At 39.0% G+C, this 13,291-nt stretch overlaps 1 protein-coding gene across 1 annotated transcript; it reads left to right on the top strand.

The window, feature by feature from the left end:
- Positions 1-1,006: 1,006 nt before the first annotated feature.
- Mmp8 (matrix metallopeptidase 8) lies at positions 1,007-10,972 on the top strand. Its single transcript, XM_026392488.2, has 10 exons — positions 1,007-1,117; positions 2,739-2,980; positions 3,629-3,777; positions 3,862-3,987; positions 6,473-6,634; positions 8,188-8,305; positions 9,047-9,180; positions 9,737-9,890; positions 10,590-10,693; positions 10,863-10,972. Exons 1-10 carry the CDS (start codon positions 1,007-1,009, stop codon positions 10,970-10,972), a joined length of 1,410 nt encoding a protein of 469 aa, XP_026248273.2.
- The last annotated feature ends 2,319 nt before the right edge of the window (positions 10,973-13,291 follow it).

The raw sequence follows: 13,291 nt of genomic DNA, 5'->3' as shown, positions 1-13,291 counted from the left end.
TACCTCCGTGGCCTTGCATGTTTTCTATTTAAAACTAAACCTCCCCCATCTTATTAACTGACTCTGAAACTCATATTATAGGAAACAGTCTTCCCTAAGTTCACATGGAAGTATAAATGACTGACAGTTCATCTTTTGGGGAGAGAGCCTAAGAGAACTCTGGGTCCCAGGCACAAGAAACAGTGAGTCATCTAAGACTCTCTTGGACTTGATTTCATCTGTAGGATGGAGATAATAACATTGTGTCTTTCCCCAGGCTGAGTGAGCATGGACTGAAGTAATGTGTATACAGTGTGTATGTCTGGGACGTTGTAAATATTTATCAAGTTTCATCATCATCATCATCATCATCATCACCATCATCATCAGTATTTTTCCCCTCTGTCATTTCTATGGGAAATCCAGCTCACAGTTTGGGGATTTTCTAATACATTGATGCCAAAGCCACATCCTCTGAATGCTGCTCTGGGACCTCTATACAAAGCCTACTTGGTGACAATGCATTCAGGTACTCAGTCTCCCCACAGAGAGCTAGCGTGGATAAGAACAGAGATTGTGTTGTGCTTCTTGGTCCCAATGTGCCTACCACTAATCTAATAATATTCCCCTGCACGAACTAATACAGCCCCAGCACCTTATATAGGCAAAAAATGTAAACCAACAACTTCAGAATTATTCCCTTGTTCCTTCTTCTTGACCAGACAATTTTGCAAGAGTAAATAAAACCCCCAAAGCAGAGCTGCAAATTATACTGTCTTTTTTCTATTGAAAGCTTCACCCATTTTGAGGTACCAAATCACATTTTGACATTGCAAAAATTGTCAGAGTGTAATGAACCTGTGTTGCTTCATATTCCTGATGCAACAATTGTTAAAGACATGGCTTTATAAGGGACCAAAAGAGAGCCAGGAGCATCACAGGATGCTGAGAACTTCAGTGTACCCATTAGGCCCTACCCAGAGGAGCAGAAAGGAAGGCCAGGAGAGGTAGAATTGAAGAAAAGGCCATGCTTGGTCTGAAGACATTTCCATTTCTGTTCTTACTCCATATGCAGCTCACCAAGGCTTTTCCTGTACCTTCTGAACACTCAGAAGAGAAAAATGCAAAAATTGTTCAGGTAAATTACTTATTAATTAAGTGGATGGTTGATTTACTAATTATTAGGAAATCGTGCAGGTTTTTTTTTCTCTCTCTCTCTTCAGTCTAAATAGCCTGAAAGAAATGGTCTGAATGATTTGCTTGAGGTTCCATCTCTCTTCCTTCTAGTGATTTGAAGTGTTCCAAGCTGGTAAGGTCCAGCACTCTAAAATCTAGACATGAAAACAAACTGGGCTCTTCAAAACTTGAGAAAATACTGCAGTCTCCTCCAGCTGAAAATTCATTTAAAAGTAATGGTTTTCTTTCTTACCTAAGATTTTTCTCTTCCACTATATCTGTAATCCAGGTACTACACATCTGCTGCTTCTGATATGGGCATTTTTTTTTTACACCCAAAAGTGTCAGAAATAGAAGAAAACATGAGGATGGGGTTATAATGGACTAGAAGTAGCACATAGTGCAAACAGATTTCCCAGCAACAACTGTGAAACACTTATAAACTCTTGGAAGTATTTTAATTTTAAAAGCAAAACCAATAGCTTTTCTACATTGCTTTGCAGTATAATAGGCCAAATGTTTAATAAATACAAGGGAATGTGGTGTATGTGTTTCTCACACACAATTTTCTTAGCACTTCAGTTATAGAATAGCATTGTTCTTATTGTCTTTGGAGGGTTGGGGTGTATTTCTTACAATGATAACTGTGACCCCAGAGTTAATATCTAAAATCCACTGAGTGCTTACTCTTTACAAGGTACCTTCTGAGTTCATAACAGCCCTGTGGGAGGAAATTATTATTCTTATTTCAGAGACAAAAGTGAATCTTAAATCAGATAAGTAATGTGTCCAAGCCTCACAGTTAAGATTTGCCCAAACCTATTCAATCTCATAGTATGTGCTCTGTCCTGTGTCACCTTCAAAATGTCAGGTTCACAGATCACATGAAATGAGACAGAGACTCAGGACTGGCTTGTTAACACCCATCAGAAATTGTATTTTCAAGTGATTTTGGGGTGTATCAAGAATTGTAATGTAAAAATAAATAAATTTTTAAAAATGATTTTGAGCCCCTTCCAAAGGAAATAATTTGGTGAATAAAACGTTAATATCAATGATGCTCCCTTTACCCCCAAACATATTCGGACTTCTTTTGAAATGATCAGTTCTCATTAGAGAGGCAACATGGTGAGTTGGGACCTACATTGTGCCTCACTTCTATATGCCTCCGCTTCTTCATTAAACCTCTCCAGTAGTTAAAAATAAAAGGATTAAAATTAAAAATCTGCACTGATGCAACTAATGACTCAACAGAAGCCAAAAAATTCTAGTCCTGATTTTTTTTAAATAGAGGTAAGAAGGCAGTTTCCTGACTATAGCAGCTTTTTGCATGTGTGTGACTTGGTCCTGGTCCCCTGTGAACACTCATTTTTGTGCATGGCCATTAACTTGTACACTAAACAGAGGAGCATTCTTTCTAATAAGCATTGTTCCCTCAAAGTCAACCCATGAATATAAGTTAAGCATTCCTGTGGCTGTCAGAATCTGAGTTTGAGCTCTCTATTAATTTAGAAAAGGTTGCAAAATGCCCAGAGAACTGATGGTAATTTCACAGCAAAGACCCTTATGCTTACTTTGTCCAGAATTACCTAGAAAAGTTCTACCAGCTACCAAGCATCCAATATCGGTCTATATGGAAGAACAGCCCTAGCATGATTGCTGAAAAGCTCAAGGAAATGCAGCGATTTTTTGGGTTGAATGTGACGGGGAAGCCAAATGCAGAAACTCTGGAGATGATGGAAAAGCCTCGCTGTGGAGTGCCCGATAGTGGTGACTATATGTTGACCCCTGGAAGGCCCTGGAAACACACTGACCTGACTTACAGGTGATACTTCTAGAGCTTCAGAATTTACATACCCAGCTCCTATGATATGCCAGGCACAAATGGGTAAATAGCCCTGCCTCTGCAGAGAACGAACCGTGAATGAGTCAAGCATGAACTCGGAAAAAGTATGAGAACGAAAGGGTAGTGATCCCATGGTTGTTTTTTGGTTTTGTTTTAATCCAAAGCCTGCCATTTTTTTTTTTTTTTTTGGTCTTCCTTCTCCACCAATCTAAAGAAGGCTATGGCAATGGGAGGCTGTCTCTCCAGGTACTGACTTTAGGACCCCCCCCCCAAAAAAAGTCTTAATTTTGCTGGAGAGAATCTGGCTTGACCTTTCAGTATTTGTGAAACACTATTGGCCAAGTAGAAAATTAAATGCTTTATGTGTATTTAGTCCCTGCAACAAACCTATGAGAGGAAGATGATGTTATCATCCTCATTTTGCAGGTGCGGACATGGAGACGTAAGGATATGCATACTCTGTCCACACTGTGCCTGCTTTTAACCCAGAGGCTCACACTCCCTCCTCATCCACTTTCCAGTGGTGGCACCTTACATATTCAAGTCTCACATAAAGAGTGGCTTGTCTGCCAATGGAAGGCTGTTCCCAGAAGTAACCGACCCTTTTTGCTCCTTCTCATTTTGAAGGATTATAAACTACACCCCACAGTTGTCAGAGGCTGAAGTGGAAACCGCGTTTGAGAAAGCCTTTAAAGTCTGGAGCGCTGCATCACCTCTGACCTTCACCAGGGTATCCCAGGGAGAAGCAGACATCAATATTGCTTTTGCCCAGAGAGGTAGGCTCAAAGAACTCATGCTCAGTTTTGCATCCCTAGCTAACCTGAGATGTGAAAAGGACTTAACTAATTGTTTTATTTCAGATCATGGTGACAACTCTCCATTTGATGGACCCAATGGAATCCTTGCTCATGCCTTTCAGCCTGGCCAAGGTATTGGAGGAGATGCTCACTTTGATGCAGAAGAAACATGGACACAAACTTCTAGAAGTAAGTTAACCAAGATTATGTCTACTTGCAGCTTCTGAATTAACTTTGCACATTAGAATCTACATACATATGTGTGTGCACACTCCCAACTTATTGTAATATTTCAAACTCTCGCAAATGATCATTTAAAAATTTTGCTACCTTAAAAAACTAAGTCATTTTGAGTTTAAAAGAATTCCAAAACTAAATATTGACCTTATTTCCTAGGGTACTATCTGAGTCTGTTGATCTACTATAACAGAATACCTGAGATTTGGTAATTGATGAAGAAGAAAAATTATTTCCTCATGATTTTAAAGGGTAGGAAATCCAAGATCAAGGTGCTGGCCTGTTGAGGTCTTTCTTGCTGCATCCTCACATGGTGGAAGGTAGAAGGGCAAGAGAGGAAAGAATGAACTAGCAGACTTATTAAGAGTATTAATCTAAACTTTCCATTAGGCCCCATCTCTCAACATTGCTGTATTGGGGGGTTAAGTTTGTATCACATGAATTTCTGAGTAACACATGCAAACCATAGCAGGCAGGGATCAGAAAACTACAAACCATGGCCAAATCCTGCCTGGCCCCTGTTTGTGTAAATAAAGTTTTATTAGAGGCAGGACAGGCTCATTTGGCTATGTATTAGCTAAGGCTGCTTTCATTCTGCAACAGCAGAGCTAAGTGGCTGTGACAGAGACTATATGGCTTACAAAGCCTAAAAGTTTACTGACCAATGTTTTAGGTCATATTTTTTTAATATTATGAAATATAATGGTATTTGAAAAGACCTATTTTCCGATTTTTTGGAAATTCAGAAATAATTTGGTTCACTTGGGAAGTTATCCTATTTAGAAAAAAGTAGCCACATTTTCTCACTTAGTTTCATTTTCAGGAAGCTCTTTTTCAATGGTATGTTCCTATGCAGCAAACCACTCCTTCCAGGAGTCTCCTCATAACTAGAAGAGCAAGGCCACCTAACGGGAAGAAAAGAGCTGAGGACAGGTGTATGCAGACAATGTGGGATTTAACAAAGCTATCAGGTCACAATGTGCCAGAGAGCACATTTCAGAAAATGACAGGAAAGGCTCCTTCTACCTTATTTGGGACTTGTTCCTCCCTCCATTTTCTCTACATAATGTTGTGAATGTCTACTCAAGTCCCTGTGCTAGGAGATGTGTATACCCGAAGATAAATAATAACTCTCCGTGACACTATTCCTCCCCACTAGTAGTTGTCTCCACTAGTTCAGGCAATCATCATTTCTTACCTCCACTTAATGATTCAAATTCCTAACTGGACTCGCCCCCTTCAGACTCTGCTCCCTCTAATTTTTCCCTGCAGCATGGTTTGTCTTTGGAAAGCCCATCTTAGATCACATGACTCTCCTGCTTAAAAGTTTCAGTGTTTAGATAGTCTGCACCAAATCAGGTCTAAATACCTTCACTTGGCATGGAAGCCTTTTCATGATTGTCCACCCTCATCTGTGACTTGTCTTCACATTTCAAATACACCAGCCACACTGTGCATGGACCATTTCTAGAACACATTTCATGCTTCCCATCTTCCTACACTTGTTCACATTGCTTTCTCTCTTTGAAATGTCCATTTTCTTGCCCCAAACCCTATCTTTAAGAATCTCCCTCATCTAGCCATGCTGTGACAAAAGCCACCGTCTAGCTTGCCTTCAGCGGGAGATGAGGCCTTCCCCCTGAGAGCCTTTGTTTCTCCTATCTGTTCTCACTCATTTTTCTGTGCCTTCAAGTTGTTTGCACACATATCTTCTCTTCTAGATGATGCACTCCTAGAGAACAAAGAACCCCTGAAAATCTCACACAGCCCCTCACTCGGTACCCAGGCACTCAAAGATGTTTTCTGAAAGGTCTTGAAGGCCAGGGAAAGGTGCTTGGGCTTTGTTTGATGGGGAATTTTAAAGTTCTTTGGTACGAAAGGCACTATGTTCGTGGAAGTTAGAAGATGGGGAAAGGGAACGAGAGAGGATGGCTTTGCCTCTCTCTGGTGAAAATTAAGTCCTAGAGCTGCTTGGAGAGCATGGACATAGGAGGAGCCATCCTAGGCTATGGCTGACCAGGGAGTGAATGAGAGACATCCCTGCATCTCAGTCTCCCCTACTGCCTGAAGGCTTCCTTCCTAACTGCCCATTTACTAAGACCCTACTAATGGGCTGGAGGGTCTAGGCACTGGATAGCCGGTGTGGGGGAGTACAGGAGGATAAATTTTCTCCAAGCCTCAGTCCCATGTTCACAAAGTGTGGGGACTAGAATAAAAGCAGCTTTTCTTAGTTCTAAGACTTGACAAGAAGCTCAGATTCACCTCCTCCCTTCTTCCCTAGATTCTTCCCACTCCCCATTTCTTCAGATATCTAAGAGAAGATGTAAAAGGTGATCATGGGAAATGTCGCTTGGCTTGGAAACTAAATTTCTAGAGATCATGCTTCTTCCATGTGGAATCCTCCTGAAGTCATTCACCACGCCTGCTTGTATTTCAGATTACAACTTGTTTCTGGTTGCTGCACATGAGTTCGGCCATTCCTTAGGGCTCTCTCATTCCTCTGACCCTGGTGCCTTGATGTACCCCAACTATGCTTTCAGAGAGCCCAGCACCTACTCACTCCCTCAAGATGACATCAATGGCATTCAGGCCATCTACGGTAAGGTCATCATAAGGAACCATGCAGCACATGGTGGTACCTGGAAATAGGCTCCCAACAGGCCCAATGAGCATCTCTCTTTGGACTTCTAGCATGTTCTGTCCTCGGGGCAAGCTCAAACTGAACTCTGAAAGTTTCCAGCAATAAATGTGGTATAAGCAAAGGAGGCCTTGGGGATGGAGCCTCTATCACTGCTTTAAAAAAAAATGTTGGGAAGAAATGTACACCACGTCAATCCCCAGTCATTGTCTCTAGATGATGGGGAGTTTTTCTTCTTCATTTTTTGTTTCCCAATTTATGTAGTCTAAAAAAACAGGACTGTGCCTTTTCAATACTGCAAACCTGCTCCTAGATATACTTAAAAAAAACCTCACCTAGGTCCTAAGGGGACAGATACAGAGCACGCTGAAGATGTTCACTCAAGTCTTACATATGGTGGTGGGAGTTGGAGGGCACCTAGTGCCATAGGTGGAAACAGCATTAGGAGTGTATATGGCAATAAAGTAAAAGGGTCTTCAAATCTTTGAGCTTTGTGAAGAAGAAACAGAATGACACTACTCTATAAGGTATTAATTAAATGACACAATCTATGACTTTACATAGACCTAAAATGTATAATAGATGAAGCAAGGCATTTTAAAGAACATGCAAACAAAAATGTATACAGTGAACATATTAGAATAGTTGTCTGAAGGAGAAGGGGGGACAGAAGTGGAGTGTGGTTAAAACAATACTTATTTTTCAGGGAGGCGAGCAGGGAACTTTTGCCTGGTTCTAAGAAGTTCTCTCTGGGTAAAACCACAGTATCTCTCATTCCTGTTGCCCTCCTGTTCCCTAGAAATGTGCAATGGAATGGAGTGAAATGGAAGGGAATTGAGAGGAGAGGAAGGGAATTAGGTGAAGCACTCTCCCCTCTCTGGCAGAAGAGTAACATAAAATTAAGAATGACAATCAGGAGATTTTTTGGTGATGGTTGAATTTCCAGGATCGCTGAACACTAATCCAATTCCCTCTGTATCCCAACTCTCCCCTTCACCCCAAACACCTCCTTTGTTTGCTCATTGATGTTTTAAATTCCCTTAACTATCAGTTTAGCCCTTCATCTTACAATAACAAAATACATTAAAATGTAAATTCTTATATAAAAGATACAGATAAAATTTGAACTATATTTGCAATGTAAGATAAAAGACAAGTATCAGCTATTTCCCTGGATGTGAATTTTGGTGGGAAGGAAGTTGACACTGAATGACCAGAAGTATCAGAAGAAGTAACCAAGAAGGGGGAGAGAATATTAGAAATTAAAGGGAGGAGGGCAGAGATTTACATTTCTTTACTTCCCAACTTAACCTGAAACTCATCCTGAAAATCATCATTACTCTTGTTAAGCAAACAAACTTCAGGAGGGCCAATGTACAGCAACTTCAGTGCCTCGTGGGAGGGGCTGGCAGCATTTCTCTTCTGCGAAGGCCCTTCACCTTCCTGAGAAATAGCTCAAGTAAAAGCTAAGAGTGACGCTGGACTCATGCTTATAAAAACCCTTTTACCCCCAGGACCTTCAAATAACCCTATCCAACCTACCGGGGAAACCACACCCACAGCCTGTGATCCCCGATTGACATTTGATGCTGCCACCACGCTCCGTGGAGAAATACTCTTCTTTAAAGACAAGTATAAAGTGGAACTGTTCCTTCCTTCTCTTACTACCAGATTTTAAAACAGGATTCTATTTAAGTCTAATTATTCAGTTTTTCTTTTGAATTCTACACATACACACCTCATTGGAAGTTTTAGTGTTTTCTGGGTAACTCAGAACATACAAGGAAAAAAAAAAACAACACTAAAGCATTCAGATATTTGGTGTTATAAATAGACATGGGCTATATTTGCTTGGGAAACTTGATAAATGTGTTTAATCAACACCAAAACATCATTGAATTCATTCAAAATCAGCCAAGTAAATAGAAGCTATCACTTAGTTTAGCTGTGAGGCAAATCGTCTGACATTAAAATCTTCTCTCTTTTTTTTTCTTTTTTCTTTTTTGCTATTTGTGAGTGGAATCACAGATTTTAAAATGTGTTTTTGCTTTTGTCAATGGCTACCTATATTTAATGACTATTGTAATGAAAGTATTAATGAAGTAAGATCTGTTAATGTGGGAGGACATTTAATTGCATTTGGGGCAATGCCAAATCAAATAATATCACTCCCGTGACCTCCCTGAGGAAGAGACAGTATCACCACAGAGCCTAGCCATGTGCTGGTCACTGTAGTAAAAATTGCATACATGATATAATTATATCCTCCCAGCAATCTCATAATGGCCATTACTACCTGAGAATCACAGAAACTGACAACCTAGACTACTGTGTATATTTGCATGTGGTACACTTTTCCTTGTGTCCTATTAGGTACTTCTGGAGACGGCATCCTCAGCTCCGACTAGTTGAACTCAATTTTATTTCTCTATTCTGGCCATCCCTGCCAAATGGTATTCAGGCTGCTTATGAGGATTTTGATAGAGACCTGGTTTTCCTATTCAAAGGTAACTTCTTAAAGTTTTCTTATTTTAGTTCTTCCTGACAGGAAGGAGCAAGGTTCTTTGTGGGTCAGGTTCTGAAGGGTAAGCCACAGAGAGCTTGTGTGGGCCAGGGCTTTGCCCAGACACCAGGGTGGGCCCCATCTTGGTCACTCTCCACTGCGTGAATTTGAGCAGGTTACGCTGTCTTCAGGCTTCAGTATTGTCATCAACAAACTGAGAAAACCACAGTAGACCCTGTTTAGTATTTTCCATCCTCATCCTAGATATAATTTTCTAACATTTCTCAAGTTTATAATTTAGAAGTCGCATGAGATAGAACATTCAATTGTGGGGCCCCGAATGTCAGGATAAGAAGTCGGAATGTTTTATGGATGCAGGGAGGAACCACTAGGGCTCTCACAGCCCCATGAAATTAACTTTTCTACCCTCATCTTTCAAAGACTGTTTTTTTTCCCATTTTTATTTCTTTATGGCTAATTATTCAAAGACCAGGAAGGAGTATATATTATCTCGTAGAAACTGAAGAACTTTATTTAATGTGTAACCTGAATCATGACAGGCAACCAATACTGGGCTCTGAGTGGCTATGACATTCTGCGAGGTTATCCCAGGAGCATGACCAACTTCGGCTTCCCAAGCACTGTGCAAGCAATAGACGCAGCTGTTTCTTATAGAAGGAAGACATACTTCTTTGTAAACGACCAATTCTGGAGGTAGGATAAACATTTTTCAATTATAAGTAGAAATCCTTGTTTCTTCACCCCCACCCTGTCTACAAACCAATAAGAATCAGACATATGAAGGTTTGAAATACCTAGGTAAGATTTGAGAGGTTTTCATGAGACTAGATTCATTTTCACAAGATGACTGGTGTTACCATGGCTTTTGAAGTTTTTATTTTTATAAAGTTAAAATGCCTGCACAATAGTATTGAGAATTTTGTGAAACAGAATACATTCTCATGAAACACTAGTTTGAGATGCAAAGAAAGACATAGGCTAATTCTTATTAATAGTTAAATTCTGACACAAACAAGCAAATAATCTGGTGCCCAAGATGAACATATAATTTTCATTTATGTAAACACACATACACATACATACATACACATACTATGTAACAATTAATTAAAAATCCTTAGAAAATATTAACTCTTGTTTTGGAGAATGATCTTGTATCAACAATAAGAACCCTGTTTTAGAATTAACAATACCCATATGTTTAATAAATAAGTGTGTACCCTTAGATGAAATTAACCATTCCTAATTTCAATAAATAAAACACTGTGAAATATGAAAGAAAAAGTATATGAGAAGGTCCTTTGTAAAGTTTTAATTGTATAATTAAAATAAAACTGTTATCCCTATAGTTTACATTGATATTAAATCCTGTGACTTTTTTTTTTTTACCAGATATGATAACGAAAGACAATCCATGGAACCAGGTTATCCCAAAAGCATATCAAGTACTTTTCCAGGAATAGAAAGTAGAATTGATGCAGTTTTCCAGCAGGATCGTAAGTAAGGGGGGGAGAGAAAGCTACTAATAAATTTATTTATAATTTTTAAATGACACTTTTGCATTTGGATACTATATTAGGATGGGAGGGGGCAGGTGTCTTCTTTAACTGAAAACATCTGATCTCTTTTGCAAGCTAATTCAATAAATTATCTCTTTTTTTGTAGGCTTCTTCCTTTTCTTCAGCGGACCAAGATATTATGCATTTGATCTTATTGCTCACAGAGTTACTAGAGTTGCAAGAAGCAATTTGTGGCTTAACTGTAGATACAGTTGAAGCAAAATCAAATGTGTTCTTATCCAATTTCACTATGAAAGGAAATCCGACTTGCATATCCATCATATTGTGTCCTGTTTATATTTTCCTCAATTCTAAGTAGTGTTTCACATGACTGTTTTCATTTGTCCTAGTCTCAGGGAAAATATGTTTGGAATATTACACAGCAGACCCTGATTCAGTCATCCACATTCCATCTAGTGAATCTATCACAAAGAGAAGGAAAGTAAGCCCTTTGTCACCTCAATATTCTGTTCACCTCATGTGCTGTTTGTTTACTTGATTATCTGAGTTTTAAAATTCACTGTTTCATTACTTGCTTATCTGACTTCAAATATCCCCGTTTCTTTAAACACATCTTACATATACCTACTACATGAAATTTAGCCCTCAATTTTGATTAGAAATAACAATAATCAGCAACACAGATGATAACTTTTATCTTTACAAAAATGTGGTGCTATTTTTCACTCTTGGAATGAAATAAGGATATAATATATTATAGGTTGATTGTCTCTTTCAAAAGAAAATATGTTGAAGTCTTAACATGAATATGAGTTTACTAGGCTCTTTGCAGATGTTATTAAGTAAAGAGGTTGTCATACTGGATTAGGGTGAGTCCTAAAATCATATTACTTTTATCCTTATAAAAAGAAGAGAGGGTTTGGGATATAGTTCAGTGGTAGAGCACTTGCCCAGCATGCACAAAGGCCCTGGGTTCAATCCCCAACACTGCTAAAAAGAAAAGGAGAGAGAGAGAGAGAGAGAGAGAGAGAGAGAGAGAGAGAGAGAGAGAGGAGAGACATGACCACATAGGGGACAATACCATAAAAGAGCTAGAGATTAGAGGGATGCATCTACAAGCCAAGGTATGCCAAAGATCACCAGCAGCCACCAGCAGGTGGGAAGAGACAAGGAAGGAGCCTCCCAATAAGCTGCAGAAAGGGGACTCTGGCCCAGAGCTACCTGCTGGTTTGAGACATCCAGTCTTCAGATTGTGAGAGAATAAATTTCTGTTGTTTCAAACCACAAGTTCATTGTACTTTGTTATAGCAGCCCTAGAAAGCTAACGGAGTTCATCTGAACGTAAGAAAAGGAATCAATAAGGAATGTGGAAGTGGAGACCCCACTGAGGATTACTAGGCATCTCCCAGGAAGGCAACCAAAAGGAGAGCTCCACTCCCTCTCCTGCCTCCTTCCTGCACTCTCCTTCTAGAGTTCTAAGAGATGGGCCAGTGGGTCTGTTGTTTCCTAATTCTTTACTCCTGGATACTCAGGAGGGCACACTCTACAGCTGACTGCACCAACAGAACAGTGTTGGGTGCAACATTTAATAAATCTTATTAAATTGAACTAAACTGAACATCAATACATCAATTTGCTAAGGATTTTTTTTCTGTTAAGAACTTTAGGACTTGTGGGGCCTCAATGTGTAGCATAGACACCAAAATCATTATAATATCAAATTTGCAGATATTAGAATGCAAAGCGGCTTATTAAATACTAAATACATGAACTGTAAAATATATTTTCACTAGCACATCCTCTTTTTTTTCTCTCTTGAAGTTTTTAAATTAACATGGCATCTTATTCTGATTCAAAATATCTATGAAATCAATTCAAAATAAAGATTCTTATGTTAAATGACTAGTGATCTACTTTTAATTTCTTAAAATGCCACCACAGAGTTGATGCAAAGCATAAAGAAGAATAGAAAATTTTAGATACGTTTATTATTAGTATATGTGTGTGTGTGTGTGTGTGATGTCCTCAAAAAACCTCCTCAAATATGTCAGCACATTATTTTCAACTTATTTTACAAGATGTAAAAAAAAACAACAGAGACTAGTAGACACCAACATTCTATTCATTCATTCATTTATTCAGCAGGAATGAATCACCTACAAGTTCCTGGTGCCGTGCTGGGGAAAGTAAGAGAGATCTATAACTAATTCATTGCATCCATGGAACAAGTACAAAAGGACCTATAGGAACTGTACACCCTATTTTTAGCTATAGAGTCAATTTCAGATATGCTTTTTAAAATTTCCTATGATGTCTTTATGTGCATATAAATGAGGCTCATTTCCTCAGAACACCTCCTAACTGTGTAAGCCAATCATGACAGATTCTTCACCCAACTTCATGTATACATTTTGACATGAGAATTGAGTTAATAATTTATTTAACCGTGCTTCACAGATTCACAGGAAGTGAACAGCAATATGAAATGTAATAAAGAATTCAAAAAGTATTCATTTTCCCCCTTTTAATTCTTTTCTTGCCAATGTGTGGTATCTCCTGGCTGCCCCATTGATG

The sequence above is a fragment of the Urocitellus parryii genome, chromosome 4 (genome assembly GCF_045843805.1).
Source record: "Urocitellus parryii isolate mUroPar1 chromosome 4, mUroPar1.hap1, whole genome shotgun sequence".
Taxonomy (NCBI): domain Eukaryota; kingdom Metazoa; phylum Chordata; class Mammalia; order Rodentia; family Sciuridae; genus Urocitellus; species Urocitellus parryii.
Note: the sequence above shows the minus strand (reverse complement) of the source record. Positions and strands in the feature narration are given on the sequence as shown.